Source organism: Xenopus tropicalis, chromosome 8 (genome assembly GCF_000004195.4).
Source record: "Xenopus tropicalis strain Nigerian chromosome 8, UCB_Xtro_10.0, whole genome shotgun sequence".
Taxonomy (NCBI): domain Eukaryota; kingdom Metazoa; phylum Chordata; class Amphibia; order Anura; family Pipidae; genus Xenopus; species Xenopus tropicalis.
In genome coordinates, this window is record NC_030684.2 from 87698471 (window position 1) to 87725926 (window position 27456).

General features: G+C 39.1%; 1 protein-coding gene across 6 annotated transcripts in view; it reads right to left on the minus strand.

Annotated features, from left to right (window-relative positions):
• The window catches only part of itpk1 (inositol-tetrakisphosphate 1-kinase), an 84396-nt gene that overhangs the window by 54578 nt on the left and 2362 nt on the right, over positions 1-27456 (minus strand). The window contains exons 1-3 of one of the 6 annotated variants that reach the window (XM_012968469.3): positions 26296-26331; positions 21491-21609; positions 13011-13035 (exon numbers count right to left, since the gene is read on the minus strand). In XM_012968469.3, the coding sequence (XP_012823923.1) occupies positions 13011-13035; positions 21491-21585 (120 nt within the window). In that variant the 5' untranslated portion in view covers positions 21586-21609; positions 26296-26331. 6 annotated transcript variants of the gene reach the window in all.

The following is a 27456-nucleotide window of genomic DNA, read 5'->3' on the forward strand; positions in this document are numbered from 1 at the left end:
CATGATACACAAATTCCTATTTAATGTACTATAGAAACTTGAGACACATGGGTAATCCAACCAAGTTTTAGGCAGGGCCATATTTTCAATATAGGCACCCGAGGATGCTAGCATCTTTAATGAATGAACTAAAACAGTTTAAGGAAGGACATTTAAAAAGTTACAATACCTATTACTGGTTCATGCCCTAGCAGAGTGCATTACTGTAGTTTGCGTCGGAGGGACAGGGGCAATAGAAAAGGAGGAGGAGTGTGTCTGTTTGTTAAGCAAGAATTAAAAGCAAATATTAAAGAGGAAGTGATGGGGGTAACAGAGGGAGCTGAATCCTTATGGGTTGAGCTTCTCACAGGTAGTAAAGAATCTACCGAACTAATTGTAGGGGTATGCTATAGACCCCCTAATGTAAGTGAGGAGGAGGAGGCTCAGCTCCTGTTGCAAATAGAAAAGGCTGCTAGTTTGGGGCAAGTGATAATAATGGGGGATTTTAATTATCCTGATATTGACTGGAGCCATAGTACTGCCAGGACAGTAAATGGAAACAAGTTTATTAACTTGCTGCATGACAACTTTATGTCACAGGTTGTTGGGGAGCCAACCAGGAACCATGCTATACTGGATCTAGTGTTCTCTAATGACCCAGAGCGTATAGCAAATGTGCAAGTGGTTGAACCCCTGGGTAATAGTGACCATAATGTTATTTCACTTGATGTTTGGTGCAGGAAACAAGTTTACACGGGGGCAACAAAGACAATTAATTTTAGGAAGGCAAATTTTAGCTCCTTAAGGGCAGCGCTTCAGGGCATAGATTGGGGCATTATGTTTTCTGATAAAAACACAGAGCAGAAATGGTTGTCATTTAAAATGATATTAAATCATTACTGTTCTCAATTTATTCCATTAATAAGAAAAAGTGGTAAAGAAGTTGATAGGGAAAAAAAGGAAAAAGGAAAAAAAGGAAAGCTTTTAAGAAATATAAGTCAGAGGGGACAGTAGATGCGTTTAATGAATATAAACACTATAACAAGTGTTGTAAAACAGCAATCGGGAAGGCAAAGAGAGAAAATGAAGAATGCATCGCGGCAGAGGCCAAGACTAACCCAAAAAAGTTTTTTAAGTATATTAATAGTAAAAAGGTGCAGGTTGAGGGTGTGGCCCCATTGAGTTATAGTAACAATATGGTTACAGCGGATACAGAAAAGGCATTTGTGCTTAACCAGTTCTTTTCTTCTGTGTTTACAGTAGAGGAGCCAGAGTGCCAAGTCCCAGCCAATAGCTGCACTGTTGCCCCAGCTCCAACTACACAGTGGTTGACACAGGATATGGTGCTTAAAGGGTTACACAAGATAAATGTAAACAAGGCACCTGGGCCAGATGGAATACACCCTAGGGTACTGAGAGAGCTAGGGTCAGAATTACAGTGGCCCTTGTTTCTGATATTCTCAGACTCGCTTTCATCAGGTATGGTACCTAGGGATTGGAAGAAGGCGAATGTCATTCCTATATTTAAAAAGGGAGTAAGATCTCAGCCTGGCAATTATAGCCCTGTAAGTTTGACATCCGTGGTGGGCAAGTTATTTGAAAGCTTGTGAAGGGATCACATACAAAATTATGTACTGGGGAATGGCATTATGAGCAGTAATCAGCATGGCTTTATGAAGCACAGGTCATGTCAGACCAATTTAATTGCTTTTTATGATGAGGTAAGTAAGAAGCTGGACAGTGGGGATGCAGTAAATATAATCTATTTGGATTTTGCCAAAGCATTTGATACCGTTCCCCAAAAACGACTGCTTTCTAAACTAAGGTCTATTGATCTTAGTGAAGTCATTTGCACATGGATAGAAATCTGGCTACAGGATCGGGTACAGAGGGTGGTTGTTAATGGTACAAACTAAGTAAGCTTTATCAGAAAGGTCTATGTAAATACAACCATAAGCACTCACAGAAACGCTGCACTGACTTCTCTGAAAAAAGATTTGTTGTGTCTGTAATTCCTGTGCCAGAGACAAGCAGCTTTCTGTTCTCTGCTATTTCCTGCTCCCCCCTCCCTCAAGAATGCTAAGAACTCACTCCCCCCCTTAGGAATGTGGATCTGAGCCAATCAGCAGGAAGCTGACTCATAGTCTTACTAACTGAGCATGTTCATTTTGGTCTGCATGTCTGTGCAGGAGTGAGGCATTATGGGAACTTTCTTTACACAGCTCAGCGTTTTTTCTTCCTGTTTGGTTTCAGATCTTCTGAACAGGTGAAATATGGGGAGACTTAAGGGCACTATTGAGACAACTGAAGGTATAAGAGTTCAATCAACATAAACAAAAATCTTCAGCACACCACTTACATACATGTTCTCAAAGGGTGCTTAACTTCCACAGCAGCTCCCAAGCCTTTTTTCCATGTATCTTTGCAAAGGGAAAGAAGCACACCAGTGTGTCGGCAATGCCTTTAAATCATTTATTTGCAGAAATGAACAAACAGCACAAGCTTTCGGGGGTGACCCAAGAGGCATGCAGGTGAAATACCTGGTATGATTTAAAGGCATTGCCGACACACTGGTGTGCTTCTTCCCCTTTGCAAAGATACAACTGAAGGTATGCCTGCAGCTTGAGATTAACTCTTTATTAGCCTTTCCTTCTCCTTTAAAGTCAGTATAAAACGATACATAAGTCTATACCCTTTTAAGTATTTCTCTGTAATAAACTTTATTCTGTTGGAATAGTGGCCTTGTAAGCATTAAAAATGTGGTCTAGGTTGACATAAATTACAAGTCTTATATTTACAAAAAAAAGCTAATTAGCACTGCCAGTTACTGCATTCTGGGTAGTAAGTGGGATAACAGATCTTGTATCTGCAATTCATTTATGCCTTGATATTTATGAATAGATCTGACAATACAAAAGGCTCCTCTGTGATGTGTTGCTCTAAATAGCCAGTTCAACAAAATAAGAATAAACAACTAGTAATAGGGATTTAATGTTTAAATAAGAAATCAAAAAATGAGGAAAAAATCCTTCCAAATGTGTGGAAAAGTTTAAATATGTTTGCTATGAATTCCACTTGATTTGCAGAACAAGGAAAGCTTATTTCTAAAGATTTGTAAGCACATTATCCCCTATATGACAGGTTCTTAAATGTGATTATTTATAACGAGAAATTGCTGGTACACATGAAAGTGTCTAGTTCAGGTTAACTGGTTAATATGTCGAACATAAACTCTGTTCATCCTCACTGCTCCCTGGGAACCTGTGTTGCTCCCATTAAAGCATTCAAAACAAAACTTAAGCAATTTATATGCACATCAGGCTCAGACTACTCATCAGCTCTCTATCAGCCTCATCAGGGCCAAATCTGCAGAATGAGTGTGAATCACTAGGAGGAAAATAAAACACTTCTGCAAAATATCAGCTATATCACAAAGGGTAATATGACAAACAAAATTAAGGTTTACAGACTTTCAGTAATAACCAAAATGAAGATGAACAGATCCAGGTCAGATTACACATCTTGTACAATTATTCTTTTCTCCATCATCCACCAGCAACTCCCAAAAGGAAGCTTTCCAAGAGGCATGCAGTACTCCCCAGCACTGTCATTCCTTCCATTACCACACCAGATATAAAGTGATCAGTTAAAAAGGAAGTCAGTATACTGTACCACCAGTAGGCTACAAATAAATGACTGACCTCTCTTCCTGTTATATTTGACTTTTCATAAGGGCTTCTGATTTGCCAGCTCCTAGCTCTGGTTTTAGGGTGAGGAAACATGCTCAGCTCTAGAGCACCATTATGTAGACTAACTTCAGTGTGGAGAATAAGGGGTATTGACTAACATTGCATCTAGGTGTAAATTTACAAGCTGAATTTAAATATCACCATTCCAGCAGAAAAAGGGGCTCCAGACCCTCACTTCCATTACAAATGTAACTATACAACAGTAAGCCATTGCCAAATCATCTCTAGTGCCACAAAAGTACTAAAGCCTAACTAAAGACGTAATGCAGAAATGTTGAACATTATGTTTTGGGCTTCTGTAGAAGCTCAAGGCAACCACAACCCTTTAGCAGTTAGGATCTGTGCCTCTGAAGATGCCCCCAGTTATTCATGTACCTTACTGCACTGCATATTGCATTAAAATTGGAAAGTTGACAAAAGAGAGGACACAAAAAGGCAATTGCAAAATATAAGAAGTTTCAGTACTTACAAAACATTTACTGTTACGTAAACTAGAATTATAAAACAGAAAAAATGCATTTAAATCTACATCTTTAAACAATATTTAAAAAATGTAAAATATGTGGTAATGGCATTTCATAATGTCTGCCTAAAATACATAACACAGAGGTGTGAATGGAATGTCAGACAAGGAAGGCTGAAGATTAAAAAAACAGTGCTGTTGTTTCCTGAATATCTTCCATGAGAAGCTCATCTTTGGCACAGGCTCTGTTGGATGCCATGTTTCCCGACTACAGTTATTTGCTGCACAGTAATAAAACATTATATAAGAATGCCAAACTAATATTATGGAAACCACAATACAAATGGATAAAGGACTACTGAAAAATACACATGAAAAATGTAATGTTTAAGTACAACTAGTGTGTCAAGCTCCAGTCCTACTGAGCAAGAATTTAACATCCTTCTTCTGTGTCTGTAAATATGTTAAATTTGAGAAAAATACTGTAAATGTACCGTACTATACACTGTATATCAGAGGATCTTACACTAAAATACACAAGGAAGTCTTTCTTCATATCTGTGTAGTATGCACCAACCAACCAATACAGTTTCATCAGAATTGCCTGTAACCAAAAATTAAGTCAGGATTTTGTTTTCCTATAATAATCCATATATCTTTTGAATATTAACGTTAGATCATTTATTTTTCCATCAATGTAAATGCATTTTAAGATGATTTATTATATATTTTTATTTTATAGAAAAGTTACCCATTTTCCAAAATATCTTCTGTAAAATACAATGTGTTACAGTCAATTCTATGAACATAATTCCTTCTATAAAATAATACATTTTACGAAGATGAACAAAACTAAACTCAAACTGACCAACTTTTATCAAAAAGTGAAACTAGCGTTCACCACAGTTTGACAGAATGTCACCACTATATTCACTTGTAGAGGATTTTTAGACCATTTACCACTGCCTCTGATGCAAGCACACCCCCTTAGGGCTCATTCACACTTGTGGCAGACTATGCCAGAGGTACAGAGTGAAAAAGACTGCAGGCAGCCCTGTCAAGTGTGGCTGTGAGAGAGAGGAGACCTCCCTCAGGTAGGAAATAATCACCAATAAAAAGTAATGCCCCTCCCATCCTCTATAGTGTTATTAGAAAGCAGTACAAAAGACACACAGAAATAGCAAATTCCTGTTGGAATTGCATTCTTGCCTTTGGAACTGGTAGAAAATGAAGTGAAGCTAAATGGTTAAGATTGAGGCATTTTTAGAGTAATGTTCTAAATGTGTTTGCCACACTTTAACACAGTGCTGTCCAAAATGCCCCCTCTTAACTGGCCTGCATTGACCCCCCCCCCCCCCCCACTGCCCTTCTCACATACAGTCTATAACTTTAAAAACTGGCCCTATAGAAAAACCGAACCTAAAACAGCATAGCAGCGCAACATCGTACCTGGGCACCATCTTCCGCCCAATAGAAAAAGTTTCGGGTCTCACTGCCGGTACAGACCCTGCTTGAGCATGCACAATTGAAGCTGATTTCTGGCTAGCCCCAACTGTGCATGCTCAAGCAGTGAAACCCAAAACATTTTCTATTGAATGGAAGATGCAGCACCTGCAGTTTACGTAAAGAAGTGTTCTACCTTGGACTTCTCATGAGGTGATCAAGATCTATCTGTAACCAACCTCAATAAAGACGATCTGGCAAAAGACTGAAGGCGACAACTCTATTTTACTGAAAGAAGATTTTTATTGCACAAGAAATTATCAGTGATGAATTTGTAGTGGTGATTACAGGAGGTGATTTTTATTTTATTTTTATTATTTTTCAAATAATCAACTATTGTGGTTGCAATGATTGGTTATTAGCATTGGTTTAGAAATAGCACTTATAACTTTATAGCAAAACTATTAGCACTTTATTAATTTCTTTTCAATTAATGATTTTGCAGTGAGTGAGAACACCCAGGGGCAGATTTATCAAAATGTGAGTTTAATACATAAATACTCACCAATGTTCTATTCATTCCTATGGGGTTGTGTATTTATCAATGGGTTTAAGTTAGAACTCACCATTTCCTAAACAGCCTTCTGAAAATCCCATAGGAATGAACAGAACATGGGTGAGTTTTTATTTATTAAGCTCTAAACTCACATTTTGATAAATCTGCCCCCTAGAGTAAGGGTTTTTTTACTATTGATTTATTAAATGATTGGCGAGATTTGATTAAGCAAGGAATTTCCTAATTGCAAAATTATAAAGAATCATCTGTTGGATTAAGAGAAGTGACTACAAGTTGCAGAAAAAAATTCATAGTCAATTTGAAATGGTTTATGCAAGATAAACCAAAAAAAGGGTTGTCTGTCTTTTTCTCTTATAAGTATTTAAAAAATGTCACGATAATGATGAATCATTTGTACGAAAATTTCATGTTTACTTTTAAAAATCCCAAATTTTTGCCACACATACATGTCAGAATGCTGTAGTGTACTATAAAGTATTTTGACTCATTTGGCAAGTTTTAATATGGAATTACATATAATGTTTAAAAACAGTGTGCTACGCGGAAATGTTTTTTAGAAACTAAAAATCATGACAGCTTTATTTTGCATGTGTGTTGCTTTTAATTAAATGTAGGAATAATTATTAGACACATATATACAAGGTCTCATTTAAAAGTGCTATTGCCATTCTGGATTAAAATTCCAGTGCAAAATAGAAATCACAGTACATTCAGGTTCTGTACCCAATGCCTACCGAAGACAGGAAAGGTTGTTAGCCAGCTTTTATGAAGCACCACCAAAAGCTGCCAGCACTTCAAACAAGTGCTCAATATTGTGCTTTTTATATTATTACAGGCAAGAAATGGGAAAGGAGCAAAGTTTTAAAATACAAGGCACATTGCACAATGTATATTATTATATACTTTTTTTTTTTGCACTTTGCACCTAGCTACTACTTCAGTTTTAGGGCTACCTTTGCTATGTGTGATATTACTCTAATCTAAAACTCAATTGAAAAATATTTGACAGCATGGGTGCTCACAATCAAAGCTAAATATAACAGCTGGTGACTGCACTTTGGGGGGTAAACTGGACTTGTGATCTATAGCAACCAAATGGCAATTAAGGCTGATTGCACATCTGTAGTACAACTAACAAAACCAACTTCTGCTTTGGTATTGATGGTTACTAAGCTAGAATAACATTATACACAATTTGTTAACTTGTCCTAATTAGCTACTACTAAGTTTAAAGGGACAGTATACACCTAAAAACACCTTTGTTAAAAATATGAAATGATATTCTGCCTATTAATTTTAATTATAAAAAGTCTATATATAAAGCACTAATTTAAAAGTTGTGCTACATTCACTGAACTTACCTTCCCTTCCTTTATAAACAAGGCAATTTGTTCAGGGCTTTTTTTCTACCTTTAAACACACCAACCTCTCCCTTTTCTAAGCAACAGCCTTAGAACATTTTATTATAAGCTCCTTAAAAATTTTGTGGCATCAGTAAGTGTTTAAAGGAAAACTATACCCCCAGAATGAATACTTAACCAAAAGATTGGTTATATTATATTAAGTGACCTATTAAAGAATCTTGTCAGACTGGATTATATATATATATATATATATATATATAGCAAGAACAAACGGAGCACACCCTATTGAAATTCAAATGCCCAGGGTGCTGGCTAAAAAATATAAAGCAAGAAAAAAGAGCTGCACTCACCAGGACTTGGCAAAAATATAGTAAGTTTATTTAAGCAAAGAGATCCAACGTTTCGAGCACCAACTGTGCTCTTCCTCAGGGAAAAAAATTTATATATATATATAGTGACAGTATGGTTAAGAAACACAACAGTTTTTCCTAAAAATGTAAGAGAAAGTATACATTTTCCAACTGAAACATGCACTTGTAACCCCTATTCTGAAAAAACCCTCTGTTGATCCCTCCAATCCTAGTAACCTCCGACCTATCTCTCTGCTCCCATTCATCTCCAAATTGCTCGAGCGCCTAGTTTACAACCGACTGACGCTATTCCTATCTGACAACCTCATGGATCCCCTACAATCTGGTTTTAGACAACAACACTCCACCAAAACTGGTCTAACCCGACTAACAAATGACCTCCTATCGTCTAAAGCCAAAAAACACTACTCACTACTAATACTTCTCGATCTGTCGGCTGCTTTTGACACTGTATCTCTCAGATCAATTCTTCAGTGTCTCTTACAATGGTGAATCGTTTTCTCCCTTGCCTCTTTCTGTCAGGGTTCCTCAAGGCTCTGTCCTGGGCCCCCTACTATTTTCTCTCTATACCTCCTCACTTGGCAAATTAATCAATTCTTTTGGCTTTCAGTACCACCTCTATGCTGATGATACTCAGATCTATCTTTCCTCTCCTAATCTCAACCCAGAACTCGTGTCTCTTCCTGCCTGTCAGCTATCTCCACTTGGATGTCCCAACGTTACCTTAAATTAAACCTCTAAGACTGAATTGGTTGTCTTTCCCCCATCTAACGCCCACATTGTTCCCGAGGTATTTATAACAGTTAACAATTCTACCATCAACCCATCTTCCCAAGCTGGGTGCCTTGGGGTTATCCTTGATTCTGCCCTGTCCTTCACTCCCCATATCCAGTCACTTAACAAATCATGTCACTTTCATCTAAGAAATATTTCCAAAATACTATCATTTACCACCCAAGATGCTGCCACAATTCTGATTCACTCTCTCATATCTCTCCTGGACTACTGTAACTCCCTATTAATTGGCCTTACCTTCCAAAGACTGTCCCCAGTCCAGTCCATAATGAATACTGCTGCCAGGCTCATACACCTCTCCAACCGCTCCTCCTCTGCCATGCTGCTCTGCCAATCCCTGCACTGGCTTCCCCTACCATCCAGGATAAAATTCAAACTAATGACTCTCACATTCAAAGCAGTTCATAATTCTCCCCACTGGGACCTCTCCCCACTGCTCCGTATGGGACTTTTACTGTTCGCACATGCGTGCTCGGGGGGGTGTTTCGGGCGTTCGCGCATGCGCTGGGTGAAGAAAGGGGATGGGCCTTGGGGCGCCCCCATTAGAAATCCGGCGCTGTGTCCACTGTCAGAGCAGGAAGGCTGCCTGCCTTTGTGAGGAACTCCCAGAGGGGCTGGGAGTGCTGCCTGTCGCTGCAAGGAGCAGAGGGAGTCGTGACCAGGTGTATGAAAGCTGAGAGTCAGCAAGGCTTAAGGTGAAGCCTGAGTGTTCACGGGTGTGAGAGTCACCGTGGATGTGTGAAAGTCACTGTGGATAGTAAGAGTGTGTAAGTTACCCTGGAAGGTGAGAGTCCCAGAAAGGGGACAAGTTTTGAACAAGTTTGCTGAACTGTTTCTTGATGAACTGTGTTCCTGTGAGTTTTATGTTGGGAAGAATTTGCCCTAAATAAACCTTTTGTTTTTGCCTGAAGAAGTGGTATCCGTCTCTATGCTCCTGCTCTAGGCTTACTTGCCTACCATAGCTATTTTCCCCAACTATGTGTACGGCTTTTAGCATGTCACAATATATATTAGTAAATATTGCCCTCTTACATCCTTTCCCTTGTTCCTCCATTTAGTGATGGGCTGTGTGCTCCCTCAGAGATCACATGACCAGAAATAACACAGCTCTAACTGTAACAAGAAGTAGTGTGAAAGCAGAAGGCACAACTCTTTCCATTCATTTGCTGTTGTAGCCTAGCATCTATGTGTGCACTGTGAATCCTATGATTCCAAGAGGCAGCCTTAATTCTTAAAATGGCAATTTTCTATTTAGGAGTCCCCAATAGCACATATTACTATAAAAGTTTAATATTCTTGTTTAGTGCCAGTTTATTAAAACAATTAGCAAGTATGTTCAGCACATGCCCTATTAGTTAAACTCATTTTGACAAGGGGTGTATACAGTCCCTGTAGTGTCACAGGAGCATCCCCATGTCTATACTATGGCCAATGGTTATCAGCATCTTTTGGCATCATTTCTGGGGCTGAAACAAAGCATTACTTACATAAATTTAATTCACATAAGTAAAGAGCTGCAGTCCACCTGACTTCCCCTACAGTTGCTTGAAAATGTCCGCTTTGCAGAAATGTGTGCATTTCACTTTGTGGATTTTCCATGTGTACTCACCCGATGCAGAGCTCTACTACCTGCAACTTCAACACAGTCCCCAGTCTCCAATAATAGCAGGTCAACTCACTATAGGTTTATAATAAATAATGCCTTACTATGACTGTAGAGAGCCAATTATTTACTTATACCATGCTTATGTAGCGTTTGCTACACCTGCTAGTAGTTAGAAGGGATATGTGCTAGACTTCACCTTTAAACATGGCAACAGTGACAAATTCACCACGCCCTTGCCATGTCATGTGAATGACGTCATGGCACAATCACTAGCAAATTGGAACTTAGTTGACTGGATTAAGTGGGATGTCCAGGTGAAGGTACAGATGCATGTGGGATGCAGTTTTCAAAGCCATGAATGTAGAAGCACATATTTTATGAAGGCATGTGGCCAGAGTCGATTTAAAATGCCAGTGGGCAAAAGGTAAATATGGGCCCCCTGCAACTGTCCTACTACACTTAAAGGAGAACTAAAGCTTAACTAAAGAAGTAGGGCAGAAATGTTGTACATTATGTTTTGGGTTTCTCTACCAGCCCAAGGTGACCACAGCCTTTAGCTGGGAAATGCCCCAGTTGATCCCCATCTCCTTTTCTGCTGCTTCCCTACACATGCTCTGTGCTGCTGTCAGTTACTGAGCTTAGGGACCGACTCAAAATATACTGCATAAATAGAGTACGTTACATGACAGATCTAAAACCAGGGCATTTGCATCAGAATTGAAGAATTATCCCTGTGGGGGGTGCACCTGCACTCCCACATGTGCCTCCACCTGGGGAACTGGCAGCAGGAGGAAGTGTACCCAAGATGGGAGGCACAGGAGGGAGCTAGGGTGGCCCTCTGATTATGTTACATCGAACTCGATTGCCCTTTATCAATATGACACTAATGGCCTCACTATGAAAAGCTATGTGATCTGAGATAAGGGCATTAGGCCTCATTGCCCTCTACCAAGATGGCGCTAATGTTTTTTTTTCGTGATCTGAGGATTGCCACCCCTGGAGGGGCGTGCGCATCTGAGTATCTAAAGTGTGCACTGAGACCCCATACTGAGTGACCCTGCTGAGGTTATGTTGACTGATTGCGTCTTGACAAAGTCCCGGGTGGCAGGATGAAACACATGTTGGTGGTATGTTGATTTAACATTCCTCTCTAAGAAAAATCCTTCATTTCTGGGGCTGGAGTCTGTAGCTCTCTCTTGCTCCCCCTCCCATCAGAATGTGTGGCTAGAGCTGCAGCAGGAAGCTATGGAGACCAAGCTAATATGGCAGCTGCTATGTTAAACAAACAGAAAGAGTTTTTAGGGATGTTTACTCGGGTATGTTGATTTAAAAAGGCAGTGATGAAAATACTCCGGCGAAAATGGTGACGGTCTGGCTGTTAAATTCTAATACCTTTGCACTCAGGAGCTAGCACTCCAAATGGACGATGCAGCTTTGCCAGGCTGTGGTGTGATGGAATGTGCACAGATACTATCAGCAGCAACGTTTATCTACATTACAGATATGCTGGCCTTATATACAACAGGAGAACTGTAATAGTATACCTGCAATTCATATTATAGACATGCAGGCAGGACAACTGTTCTAGTATGTCCCCATGAGATAAGCATCAACTTGCCTACACTCTGGATGTCATGTATCAACTAAATAAACTGCTAGCTTCTGCCAGTTTTTGATTAACAACTCCTATGTTTATGACAAACATCCTATTACCCATATCCTATGCTAGTACCACGGGTTGTCTTTAATAATGTGCATGTTTAAGGACATTTAATACATTTTTTTTTTTTTTAAATTTACAAGTAAAAGCCCTGATATTCCATTAGGACTATGCCTGAGATACTTTTTTTAAACTGGGTCTATTTTCTTGTTGGTAGTGGGTATTTTTGTGTTAACCCTGTGTGCACAGACAGTTATCTAGTGGCAGTATAATGGTGTGTTAACAGTTATGGCACCACATGCACCAATGGCCAGTCAGCACATGGAGTGCAGTTCCAATAAGTTTTTATAAATTATTATGCTCTTTGATCGATGCAATCAACAAGTAGCTCAACAAAATCTAAGCATCTGGCAAGTAAGGGTATAAAGAAGGAAAGGTAAAAACTAAGTAAGCTTTATCAGAAAGGTCTATGTAAATACAGCCATAAGCACTCACAGAAAAGCTGCACTGAGTCCTCTATCCTGCTCCCCCTCCCATCAGAATGTGTGGCTAGAGCTCAGCAGGAAGCTATGGAGACCAAGCAAATATGGCAGCTGCTATGTTAAACAAACAGAGAGAGCTTTTAGGGATGTTTACTCGGGTATGGTAAAGCTTTTTGCAGAATAAATATAGCGTACTAGGTGGCACTATTGTGGCTAATCTATTGGCAATAAAATGCCAAAATGATTTTCTCTCTTCTTTAAAGCTTTTACCAACCACAGCTGATTTTGAGGCAAGGATATGCATGCTTTTCTTGTGGTACATCATTTATATGTGGCATGTAGAAAGGCATTAATGTTTCTGTGGCCTTTTCTGTCTTAATTTCCTATTTTCTACATCATTTATATACATCTTTTTATTGTTTACATAGATACATAGTACAAGCATGAATGCATTATTTTCTGAAAGAAAAAAATGCCAATACAAATTTGCCATAAAATATTTAAAAAAGTGAAAGACTTACCTGTATGACCTCAATCCCTCGTTTCCTAGAATAATAAAAAATGCTAATTACTTAAAGAAAAAAAAAGGTCAGTGGAATTTTAGTACAAATGTAAACTAAACCTACTACCTAACCCATATTAGGACAAACTCAAGTAAGTAATGGAAACAGAGTTGTCCACCCAATCTGTCAGAACAACATCTGCAAATAAAATATTATTTGAAAGAAGTGTCCGGTTTGTATAGAGACAGCTTTCATCCTATAGGTGTATAACAATCCATCGATGACATTTGGCCAATTTAATCAGCACTTTAGTACTCTAAACACTCTAGATTTAGAGCAGGCTCTAAAAATATACATGACTTTGTATGGACCCAGCATTTTCCCTTTGTACATACAATGACTTGTTTAGTCTTTTTCTATACATGCCCAGAGATTTTCAGTTTCTTTTATCTACTGCCTTTATTCTTTATTAATTTAATTACTCCAGCTCTGTCTGTAGTTTGCTTACTGGAGATACAATAATAGAAACTGCAAAAAATATTCAGAGGATTAGCAACTCTTACCAGGACGATACTTCTCTACCAACAACACATGTTCAAAAAATATAATATACAGGGCAGTCTTGTCACAAAGTCACAACACATACTTCTGGAACTAAAGTATTTTTGTTCAAGCTGTTGCTAAACTACTACTTCAGATGGGCTGCACGTTGGGCAACACCAATACAAAAAAGTTGCTGTTAACAACTTTCCATGTTGCTCCTATCATGTTCTATATGTTATATTATAATATATATATATATACACACACACACACACTATACCCCCTACCTTCTGCTGTTGCTTGGACCCAATAAGGTTTTTAACTGCACAGAAGTGTTTCAATGACCAAATCTCTTTCCTTTTTTAAGCAACTGTGTTAGTGTACCTATACAGACAAAATATTGCGAACCTCCCTTAAGAGGTATGCCATAATGTCTACACATTGCAGTCTTTAATAAAGGGGAGAAAGAATCATTCTTTACCCCCTTGCTTGGAAGGCAATAAATAAGTAGCAGAAGGACAGTAAGCCATTTCTATTTTTAGCATGCCATTGTTCCTTCCTAACAGCCCAAACTGTTAGGCCACTGACAGCAGGAGAAAACTTTGCGCATCTTTGGAAAACTGAAACAATGTGAAGGCCTTTCCACTGGCGGCTTTTCGGGGGGAAGGCATTTCGGAGCAGTTTGTCACCCGCGATAGTAGATCTATCACGGGCAAATTACACGCACTATGAGACATCAGCCTTAAAAAGAAGACAAATGACCAACTTTGTTGTTAGTAAGTATTCCTCATTATTGTATTATAAATGCATGACAGGGCAACAAGAAGAAAGCTTAAAAGTGATATTTACACAATAAAGTTATTTTTAAAAAGGTACAAGGGCCCATGAATGTCTGAAAACGTAGTAAGCAATAGTAAAAAGTAAGTGCAATAGGGGTGGCTAACTCCAAAAACATACAAGCAGATTAAATGGCTCCTGATAAAAATGTGAATGTAATAGGGACCTTAGATTGTATCTCTACTGGTGCAGGCGCTAATAAGAATGCTGTATAATCTCTGTAAAGCAGAGGAATATGTTGGCACAATACAAAAAGAGGATAAAAATAAAAAATAACATTGTGCCTTTTAGCCAGTGGCACTCAGTATAAAAAAGGCCTTGACTGTCAAATGTTACATCATAAGAGTAGAATGCTACTGATTAAATACTCCATCAGCTCATACATTTTTTTAAAAATTTATGAAAAAAATTTGGCTTCTTCTAAAGATACCACTAATGCACACACATTCTATTATTAACATCTTTCTGCAATAAAGTGTGTGTATAAATAATGCAAGTGAGAACATACAACCCCCTCGCAAACATATTATATAATCATACATAAACACACTCCACCTCCAAAAGTCCCACTTTTTAACACTTTCATTCTGTGTGTTCATTATGTGTACCAATGTCTGATACAGCATCTTCCAAGGTGGTTTAAGTAACACTGACTAACTTCCTACATACAACCGAAACACCACACAGCTGGTCAAGTTGTTTTTTTATCAAAGCAGTCATAAAAATGTAAGAATGAATACTGTTCCCCCAAAAACTCGTCACAGCCCTAACACAGACCTTTACCTTGATATCTATGGTTTGATCTAATACTAGAACTTTATTAGATCAATATTTCATTATTTATATGAGGGCTGAAACATCTGTCTATATATATATATATATATATATATATATATATATATATATATATATATTAATCCAAATGGTGTCCGCACTCCAAGGCTCAATATTCTGCGGGGTGCTAGCCAAAATTATGTCTGTATAGAAAATAATCATCTGTGGCCAGCACACCCTTCAATGTTTTATCAAAATTTTTTTTATTGTAGATATATTGTTAAAACCAACGTTTCGGTCCTTATTAGGACCTTTCTCAAGGAGCCAATCGGCTCCCCGATTGCCATCCTAGATTCACTGACACGTGATGATCTCCTGCTCTATAAGGAGCGGGTTACGGTCCGTCTATCCAGATAACATTGGCTGTAAGTACCTCGTTTGCAATAATATTGTGGGACTGTGGAGGTGAAGCGGCCAAATGAAAACACACATACACCGACTATTCCTATTACTTTATTTACTTGACTCTCTTAACACGATCCGTTTTCCTGCTGTCTGTGTTGTTTACTCTCTGTTGCTTAGCAACACTATCTCTTGGCGCCATTTTCTCTTTAAAACGCCGTTGTGTATGCTTTTCTTCTGCATTCCCTGACGAAAGTCCCAAGTGAGGACTGAAACGTTGGAAATAAATATTCACCGTTTGCATTACAAAAGCCCTGGTGATTTCTTTTGACCTTTTATGAAAATCCTAAAGAGTGCTGACACTTTTCCTGTGTAAAGATTTGTTTTTGCTCTAGCACCAAGGTATTGGAACTTTATATGGTGTGCTTCCCATTCTGGACTCATATATATATATATATATATATATATATATATATATATATATATATATATATATATATATATATATATATATTATATATATATATAGACAGATAGAGAAGATGTGTGTCCTGATTATGTATTCTAACTGAATATCATTTTACAGGATTAACAGATGATCCTCTCCATATACTGCTAAGCAGCATTAACTTAAAGTGGCAGGCCCATTTAAAGACTCCTTCAACAAACAGAATTTCAAAACATCCCAAGGATCAGGCGTAACAGTTTCAACTAACACACATGCCGAGTGCAAAAATGGAGAAAGACCAAGATGCTTCAACCAAGTTTTAAAATGATTAGTCTATCCAATATACATGTAATACAAATAAAATAAAGCAAAAAGAAATAATGTTTTATTTATTAGAGTCGTCAGTAACCAAAGGACTGTATGTATATTTATACATCTGGGAAATGGCCAGACCTGTTAGTATTATATACTATCCACACCGTTATAGGCACTAATTAGTGATGCCCAGCATGGTGCACCCTAAGGTAAATCATATATGATCAATTGAAAAACCTGATATATATGAATTTACATTTGCTTTATTTTTAAATCAGTATAGACTATACTGTCCTAACCCACCCTGTTCAGGAAGCATTCTTTCTTTATGAGATAAAATGTAAAATCAGTAAAACAGAGAACTCCAATGGGCACTGTCCATACAAAATTGCTTTGAAAAAAAAAAAAAGCACCTACCTGATATAGGAATGCCCATATGAAAGCTGATTGACTGAAAAATTGATAATCTGTAAGATAGTGATTCCCTCACCCACAGACAATTAATGGGAGGAGCTGTACACTCAAATACTGTACCTCAAATATCACAACACTTCATGGGTGGCTTGACTGCCCGAAACAATATCAATCTCATGGCCAAATAAAATGTGGGTAACACTTTTTTGTTCATGTTAAGGGGAGTGTGCATTTCCTATTTCACAATCATTACCTGGACACCAGTTATGCAGAAATATAAAATGCCATTTTCCATTCAGTCTATTTGAACAAAACACTCTTCATTTTTTACTTGTACTTGATGACAAATCTATTCTACTGATTATTTTTTAACTGCTTTAATTAACTTTAAGGTCTTGTACTCCACATTACTGACATATAATCTAAACAGGAAACCCCAGGTCACAAGCATTTTGGATAAGTGTGAAGATACACGGAGCGACTTAGTAGGAGCTACTTGTCACAGCTAATAAACACCAGAAAATACCCTGCCATACACAATACCGAGAATAGCCTCTGCTAAAAACACATTTCGAGAAAATTATAAGTAAATAATCAGCATTGTCTATTTTTGTAGCTGTGACAAATAGCTGCTACTAGAAGCTCTGTATGTCTTCACACTTATAGATCCCATACCTGTATATTGATCTGATGATCAGAGCTAGATCAAAATCATACCATTACAAACTAAACCAGAGTCAGTATAGGGGCGGAGACACACAGAGCTACTAGTAGCAACTAATTATGATGGCTACAAAAACAGACAATGCTGATAATTTATTTATAACACTGTCTCTATGTGTGTTTTAGCAGAGGCAATTCTCAGTATTGTTTAGTAGCTGTGACAAGTAGCTGCTACTAAGTAGCTCCGTGTAGCTTCATCCTAACTGCTTGAGACCAGCATTAGCGAAGTATATCTGTGAAAAGTTACTGACAAATATGCAGGAAGCAAAGAAATGTTGAAATTTCACACAATGGGTTTCTTAACTTTAAGCATAGCATCTGAAAACATGCAACCAAAAATAATACCAAAAAATCAGCTTATTTGCTTATAATGCAAACTGATAAAAAAAATTCCTTCTGAAGGTAAACAAAGAGAGCCTGCTTTTATACACAGACATCTCCCAGGTTCCCTGATGACTCTATCATTACAAACTTTTATTACACACAAAGTGATTGTGTTCCTGCAAATAAGGTGGCTTTTGTGTCGTTCTTACAATAGGAGGCTTAAAAACTATGATTTGTGGTAAGTATGCAAACAAAGCAATACAAAATCACACACACTCAAAATATAAATGTAGAGATATATGTAATTTGGACAGCATGGCCAGAACTATAGCTGTAGACCTACTGAGAAGTTGCAAAAGTAGTAGCAGCAGAATGCTATACAATATCACTGCAGTGTAGTCATTGTTTTTACATAGAGCATTTGTTGATACCTATCTTTAACATTAGCTGGACCTCCCTAAAGCTTTCTAAGACACCAGTATCAAACTAAAAAATTGAAGTGTTCTATATGAATTGCAATATGATAAGATGTTACTCTGCGCTAAGAAAATTGTAGTTTTACTTCAACAACACTGCTATTGCAGGCACAGAATAAAGGTGGCCATACACGCACCGATATTATCGTACGAAACCTCGTTTCGTACGATAATCGGTGCGTGTATGGCATGTCAGCGAGCCGACCGATATCGCAGGAAGCTGCTGAAATCGGTCGGCTCGCCGATCGGCCAAGTTAGAAAATTTTGATCGGGCGCCATAGAAGGCGCCTGACCAAAATTCTCCCTTCAGAGCTGAATCGGCAGAAGGAGGTAGAAATCCTATTGTTTCTACCTCCTTACCTGCCGATTCAGCCCTGAATGGTGTGTGGCGGATCTGACGATGTTTCGTGCGACCGATGGTCGTACGAAACATCGTCGGATCGCCACGTGTATGGCCAGCTTAAGGCATTAAGGGCTCTGGAACACAGGGAGATTAGTCGCCTGCGAAAAAACTCCCTGTTCGCGGGCGAATAATCTCCCTGAGTTGCCGCCAGTTGCCATCCCACCGGCGACAATGTAAGTCGCCGGTGGGATGGCACACGCGGCGGCACGATTTTGGGAAATCGGCAAAAAAGCCTCACCAGTGGGATGGCAACTCGGGGAGATTAGTCGCCCGCGAACAGGGAGTTTTGTCGCAGGTGACTAATCTCCTCGTGTGCCAGAGCCCTAAATGTGAATAGTGAAAAATGGCACATTTACAGAGCAGATAGAGATAAGCTCTGTAGAATACAATTGGTTTAGTTTGTACACACAAAGATAAACAGGGGTCAAGTACTATTCATGGCTCTACAAACCTATAGAATAAAACCCTTACTTATATAAAATAGGAAGTTTGTTGTCAATAGTTATGTGCAAGCCAGACCAATACCTGCGGATCAGTATGTTCAGCCTGGAATCCACACATTCTATGCATGTAGGCTGTGGCCAAACTTGTCATCTGTCCACCCCAACCACGACCTTACTACATCCCAAATCCCCCTCTGCTAGTCTGTATTTATGAACTCACACCTTTTCCACCTTGACCCCTTTTAAAGACGTGAGAGATGGGCTGGTAGGGTGTGGGTCTATAAATACCAATGACTTGCCAGGTAAGGCTGGGGTCATGTGTAGGGTGACTTTTTGTGAACCTGCAGAGCACTAATTTTTGAGAAATACTTTATTTGTAAATTTCTGGATGAACATATACAAATCATAAATGTAAAGATGATATTTTCATTTTTTTTTATGTTATTGGACCATTAACTACTTTGACTTTTAAAATATACTGTAAAAATATAAAACTGTCTGGCACTCCAAAAAAAGCTTCAAAAAGACCCAAACCACAAGTGTAAAAACACCCCACAGTGGTCACACAAAGAGCTTCTGGTTGAGCTCCACACCTTAAACTGGTAAGTAAAGTCCCATGGGCCCAATGCACCCTTTTTTGTAGATAAGAAGTGCTAGCCCAGGTTAGGGGGAAGAGACGTGCCTTAGCACTTGGCACATCTGCATTAAACAGATATTTCCTGTCATCCAATACAGAAGTTGATTAACTGTTAACTATACACAGCATGATGGGGAACACAGAATGTGCAATGAGAAATCACTTGTACAAGTGGGGTCAAAATATTAGAGATCATTTATTTCCGCAAGTGCAATTGCAGCTCCTGCAATTTCACCGCAGTCAGTTGGAAAAAAAACTCTGCATTGTTTTCAGAAAAATCATGGTAAGTGCTCAAAATAGCACTTTGCTCACTACCAGTGGATCTCCTGCCATGAGGCAAGATGAGAACCTTGCCACTGACAGCAGTGCCCTGCAAGCTACCGGGGGTGGCTAAAAGGTGCCCCTGATAATGTTAAGAGGCCGAAATGTAAGTGGGGGGCTGAGGGGGGTGGTACATAGTGCGGGATGGCTTACAGCACTTACAGATTTAAATGAGCCCTATTGATTCTACCCCAGATGAACCCTAAAGATAAAAGTTAATAACTGTCTTGCTGATGTGCCTTACTACTCTTGCATAAAACTACCCTCATGGCAAGTTGCAAAGTTTAGCCGACAAGTGAACTATAGTTGCGTTTTCCATTAAAGTATTACTTACACTTTTTTATGAACTGTGCCAATTGCCATCATCACAACCTGATGCTTCAGAGACAGAAGCTTATAGAATTAATAGTGTGCTTCCTAAATAGTACAGCCACTTAGTGCTATCACTTCAAGGCGAGTATTACGCTGCAGTAATGTATGTGATGGAAGCACAAGGTCTTGATTATTACAAGAATTAAAAGTGTCACTTTTACATTGAATGGACATGTGGCTTTTTCTGACACACACATTCTCTTTTAGAACAATATCCCATTGCTTGGCCAGAATCGCACATCTGAGCAGGAAGTACTTAATGAGAAAATAGAAGGAAGTTCAGTCTTTCTTCTTATCGTGCTGAAGAGAATAACCTTTTTCCTCCATTCTAAATCTCCAGTGTTACTTGTGTGCAATAATAATTATACATAGATTATAAACTGTGACCATGTGACAAATCAACACATGCATAAAGCAAGTCAACAAGGTCAGTCAGTTATAACAACTCAATTGAGAATACAATCTAACATCCCTATCACACACACACATGAAATCATCAGGAGCCAGTTAACATGTATGTATGTTTTTTGAGTGTGGGAAGAAATCAAAGTACTAAAAATAGACCCAAGCAAATGTAGCAGACCATACAAGATCCTTGCAAATGGTGCCCAGGCAAGAATAAACCTCAGGACCCCAGTGCTGCAAGGCAGTAGTGCTAACTACTGAGCCATGTTTGTCTTCTACGGCATATATGTATGTAAGGATTACATAGAATTTGGCAGATTTTGGCAACTAGTTGCCTTTGTTTCCTCAGGAACCGTATCCTTTAAGTGACACATTTATTCAGTGGCAAAACAAAAAGCAAATACAGTTAAAAGTGTGGACTAATTGCAAATATTTTAGAATCTTAAAGATAACTTTTATTGATATTGGTTTAAAATTGCCCACATATTCCATGGTCTTTGCACCTTTTCCACACTTTCTTTCAATTGTTTGTGTGTGTTTTGGTTTTGAACCATTAGGCCACCAGGAGGGGGGCTGATAATATTGTTGCACGGGGCCCTGTGATTTCTGATGACAGCCCTGCTATACACCCTAATCACAACACTTTGAATGTTGCGCTTACCTGCACATGTCTGCAAATGCCTGAAAATTCAGTTTCTTGATCTTTTTCTCGCTCATCCAGTAACCCACTCTCTTCCCTTTGAGGAAGGTCTGCATTTTTAGCAGTCTTAGCAACAATGCCTGCGGGGAAAGAAAACCAGTCTTGTTAGCTGCTCGGGAAAATTTAATTAAACAAACATTTCAAATAAACTCAGGAACTTATAGCATCAAGTTAAACTGGGTAACACCCGGCTGGTAATCTTTATGAAATCAATTAAAAATCCAAACAAAAATTAAGCAACTACATTTTTACAAATCATGCTCAAATGACCCTTTTCAGAAAGCATATATAACACTGTAGAATGGACAGCAATACCTCATTATGTAAAATGAATCAAACACAGCATTCTATTTTCCCATGCAGCACCAAGCACCATACACTGATGTCGGCACGCTTGTTAACAGCATCATAATGCATGCCTAAGCATGCTTCCTACATGCCGGCCAGAGTGGGGTTTTCGGAAAGCCAGTTAACTCATTGAGGAGCATTGATAAATGTAGAAAAAGTAAAGAATGAAAAAAACCCTCTTCCAGCTGCGTATATTTACAAAAAAAGAAAACTATACTTTTTTTTTTTTACACAAAAAGCAATATCTCCAAACAGTTAAGGTTGCTGCCAAAAAAAAGTCACTTCCACTGTTCATATGGAGATATGTCACTTGGAAATATAAACAGGTTTGCGTAAAACTACTATCTAGAAGCCTATCAAATGGAGAATACATGGCATTTCTATATACTTACATACACTGGAAATATTCTGCAAATACGTGCCCCGTGGGTTTTACACAGTAATTAAAAGTTAATTAGGAAACCGCTTTTCTGTCATTACGAGGCATAGCGCCCAGTAGTACCGCTTTCCTAACACAGCACGCAGTCCTAGATTGCAGCTTAAACGTCCCGCAAGCCCGTTACCGAGCAGCTCCTTGGCTCCTGCCTGACAGCTAATCCCGAAGCCACAAGTCTCATCTCGCGAGAGTGTGGATTCCCGATTACACATAGGAGAGCACAGTGACTAGTACAGACAGGGTACCTCAGGGTTACACGACTAGAAACTGCTCGAAAAATGGTATGATCTGTGCTGGGCGGGGCAGGCTTCGGGCGGACGCTCACAGCTCCTACTTTTGCCAGCGAACAACAAATAAAGCGGCTTTCTGTTTTTCGTGGTGGTTGCCCGCTGCCCCCAGAGTCTCAGTTTCCAATATCTAGCAACAAATTCATTTGTTTCGATGCTAGCTCGCAGCTAGAGTAGACCAGTAGCAACACGTTACTCACAACCCCTCATATGTTGCTCCCAGTGGTCTCAAGAAAGCAGTTTATTTTAATTTGTGGCTGAAAGGCAAGTTTTGGTTGTACGCTGAACGTTTTTTTGTTTATGAGGAAGTTTTGGTTGTATACAATGTAGGTGTGCAGTCTCCTGTATGCTGCCAGTGCGCAAAGGGGCTACCGAATAGCCAATCGCTACCCATATTTAGCACCTCGGGTAGTTTTGTCAAGTTTGTGTTGTTTTCCCACTCATTTTACATTTGAATGTGACTTGTGTAAAGGTTGGGGACCCCTGGTGTAGGCAATAGCCAATAGCTGCAACTGGGGACTCAACTACCAATATTTCATTAGAAGTCATTTATTTTTTTTTAGCTCAAGCTGCCAGTTATGCCAAGGAAGGAAGAAAAAAAAAACTTGAATTTTTATGGTGCTTACCACCTTTTCTGAAAAAATTACCAGCCTTTCTGTATTTTTAACTTAATTTTGTACTAAAAACATTGGCATCAAGCATAATATATACCAGGCAGGTGCAAACCTTACCCAAGAGCGATTCTGTGCCCCTGCCCCCCCTTGAGGCAGGACTTCTGATGCCACCCTCCCTTCACTCTCTGTGCCTTGGCACTGGTCGAAGGGGCGATGGCTGTTTTGTTAATGCAAATTCTGATTTAAAAAAATCTGAAATGCTGCACTTAAAAGTTACTAGGAGCTGCTTGTGTCAGGAAATAAAAAATGGCATTTTTTCCTGGTTAACAACAACTGCCACCAAGGGAACCTCATGTCCCAATTTGACCAGAAAGGAAAGTGCCGGTATTTTTGTGCAAAAAAGGGGCAGATTTTTTCACAATTCAGAGACAGGTCAAGGGCTAATCCTTACTCTTGATTGTGCAGATTCACTCTCTGCTTTACAGCAGAAAGTTCCTGGGCCCCAAAAGGGTGTTTGTAAAGGTGGGGCTTTGTCCCATTTTATGGAGTTAGACCACACCAACTGTCACCCACAGTTAAGGGGCCAACTTAACTGTGGGAGATAGCAGGTGTGGTGTAACTTGATCATACGATATTCGGTGCATGTATGGCAGTAGACAAGAAATTGGCAAAGACTAATGGTTGTCTCGTTGATTGGGTGGGATGGCAAATTTTGATTGGGCAAAGGCAAGCTTTTAAAGTTGAATCATCTGATAGGTGTAGATTCTACCTACATATCTAATGATTTAGATCTGAATGTTAATGGAGGGTGCAAATGATCTTTCCTGTGACCAATGGTCACTATGATAACAGCACTCAATAGAAAAACTCCAAGTCTGGCTCACCCAAGTCATGACCCCTCCAGTTACGTTGAGTAGGTGTCATGATAGGTATCCCAATATCCAGAACTAATGCCAAGGTCTTGTTCAGAACTCACACTTCTGCCTATAATAGCCATCTTTCACTTCGGGAGGAGCCCTTCGCCAAAAAGAACCAAGGCAAAAGTTCTGGGCGAGCAAGGGAACCAGGGTGTGTATCAGGAATAATGGGAAAGAGCAGGGCATAGTCGAGTTAACAGACTGTGGGTAACCAAACTTTAAGAGCAATACAGAATTTTTATCCAGGAGCGTGGTCAATAACAGGCATTAGGTCGGTACAAGCAGCGAAACAGCAATGGTCAGTGGGAGCACATCCAGTAATTATACAGGATAGACCAAGTTTGGGCAATGAAAATAGCATAAAGGCCCTTTAAATATTTGAATTTCACACCAAGATGACATCGCATAGTAAGTTACAACCTGCATCAAAATAAAAAGATGCACACATCATCACATGCACCAGGAACCATAAGATGGGCCTGTCAAAAGCTACGAGGTGAGTGGCGGGCGTCCCCGCCGCCTCACTGTAAGAGTAGGAGAAACAATATGTTATCTGAAAGTGGTTCTATTGTGTAGTGCTGGCTCTTTCTGCAAGCTCAGGATCAGACACAACACCAATATTACAGCAAAAAATACATTTTTAATTCAAGAATAACATTTTATATGGTAGAATTATTTCTAATGTACGCTGTGTAATTTAGTCCAAATGTTGTTTATAGTACTGAAAGGACATGGAAAGGCAAAGTGACTTTAATCGCCTACCTTTTACCCCGGGCTGGTGCCCCGTTGGGAGAGAACAGCACCAACCCGGGGTAGCTGCAGCGCTTCCTTCTTCCTGGTTCATGAGCGCGGGCATGCGCAGTAGAGTGAAAAACCGAACTTTAACAGAGAAGTCGGCTTTCCACTCTACTGCGCATGCGCCTACCGCATAGTCGCAGCTAAACGAAGCAGGAAGAAGGAAGCGCATCGCTCCAGGTACCCCGGACTGGTGCTGTTTTCTCCTAACAGGGGTACAAGGGAAGCGATTAAAGTCACTTGGGGGTGCCTTTCCTTATTCTTTAAATGCTACTGACAAGGAAATTAAAGTCTTTAAAACTATAGGTCAAGTATGGTAAAACCATCTAAAAATTCTAATAAAACATATACTCCTTTTATGGCGCGGGCCACCTCCCCTGTGGTTAGAGTACCTAGAGCATTAGTGAACCATAAGCAAAAATAAGGATAAATAAACTGAACTGAAACATAAAATAAAGAAACCTGATACTACAGTATTAGTGACAACTGATGGTTCCCTTAGAGTTGGGGGTCTCATTAGGGACCAGTAGGGGTAAAGTTTCTTTGAAAAATGCAGACTAGTTGCTGCCATAGTTTAGTCTAACTTAGATACCACTTGTGTAACACACCAAGACACCATAATGGAGAAATCAGTGGTGGGGTCAGAGGAAGAGGTCTTGACCATGGAGATACCGGAGAGTAGTGATTGGTATTTGTACCCTGCGCTTAGTCATCTTAAGGCCCAGAGTATCACTTCTTTGGAAACACAGTAGTGCAAACAAGCTATTATGTCCTTAAGTGGGCCACCTGGTACTCTGGACCCTGTCAAGTCCCAGGGGCAGATTTATTAAAGTGATACTGGCACTAAAAAACTACTTTCAAAATATAAATGTACATTAAAAGTTCCCTATATGCCATGTTGATCATTTTTCACTAATTGGGCTGCTTTTGTAAGTCCTTGTTAATTGATGTTCCTAAAACTGTTTTGCCAACCTGACTGTTCCTTCTGAACCTGTCAGTTATAGCTTCTAATGCTAACGGCCTCCTGCTGCACAAATATGGCAGCCCCCTCATAAAGCAACATGAGAATCAGATAGGTACCGTATATACTCGAGTATAAGCCGATCCGAATATAAGCCAAGGTACCTAATTTTACCTAAGAAAACTGGAAAAACTTATTGACTCGAGTATAAGCCTAGGGTGGGAAATGCAGCCGCTACTGCAAGTTGAAGTGATATCACCCCCCTCCCAGCAGCCAATTAGCAGAACAATGTGAAAGCATCAAGATAGCAGCTCCCAGTATATATCAGAATAGCACGCAATAGTAAGAAATTCAAGTGCGGCTTGGGACTCCCCCAGTTACATGGGAGTAGGAGAAACAATAGGTTACCTGAAAGCAGTTCTAATGTGTAGCGCTGGCTCCTTCTGAAAGCTCAGACCCAAGCACAATGCACTGAGATGGCTGCCTACACACCTATATTACAACCAAAAAAATACATTTGTTGGTTCAAGAACACAATTTTAAATTATTTGCTATGTAAACAGTGTAATTTAGAACTAAAAGTATACCATAAAAATCATGACAGTATTCCTTTAAAACTTACTTGATATGTTGTATATAAAAACCTCACTAATCTTTTTCTTCAACATTTAAAAATCCCTGCAAGAAGACCCACTCTTGCTCATTCCTCCTTCTCCCTTTACATGGTGCACTATGAATAGAGGTCCACAGAAAAACTCACAAGTGGGAGCATACTGTGGCTTCCTAGCATATTATTTCTTACCAGTGACAGAAGATGTCTCCAATAACTCTCCATCACTCTTTCTACAAACTGTAAGCTCAGGCACATCCAATGACCTTAACAGGGTTATTATATTATACTGTGAAATTAGAACACACCACAGAAAAATTCACCTACTTTCTGTTTATTCCTATGGGATTTTTGGAAGCAGATTTATCAAATGGTGAACTCTTTCACCCATTATTAAATACGCTTTTAAAAATCCCACAGTGTCAGAGGGTTAAAGTGTTTTAGTGCAAACTACAGCACCATTTTCACAATTTTTGGACAAAAAAAAGGTTAATTTAGGAGAAGAAAATGGGCATATCACTTTTAAATTGGACCCGACACCTTAACAGATAATTCCAAATCCTTTGCTATCATGTTAGTTGAGCAAAATAACTTTACTTACACTATATAAATTATTTAAACTTTGTTCATTCTTGGAATTCACAATCACGGCAAGCAGGCAGGCACTTATTTAATTACGTTTTGTATCACCCCAAAATCTTGTGTATGTGCCACAATGGAGGATCTGATGCCCATACCCAGGATACACAATTATACCCGTAAGGGGGGAGGGGGAATGTGATGATTGCAGTGACATCTAGTAAGTGCTGATTAGAAGGTAAATGTAATTGACTGCCCTGATTTTATTCCTGAGGTGTAGGGTAGGGCAGCAAATATATGATTGACAGCTGAGAATTTAAAAACATTTACTAAAGGTATGGATGTTTTAATGAAAAAACAATTGGTTTAACGTTTAATTT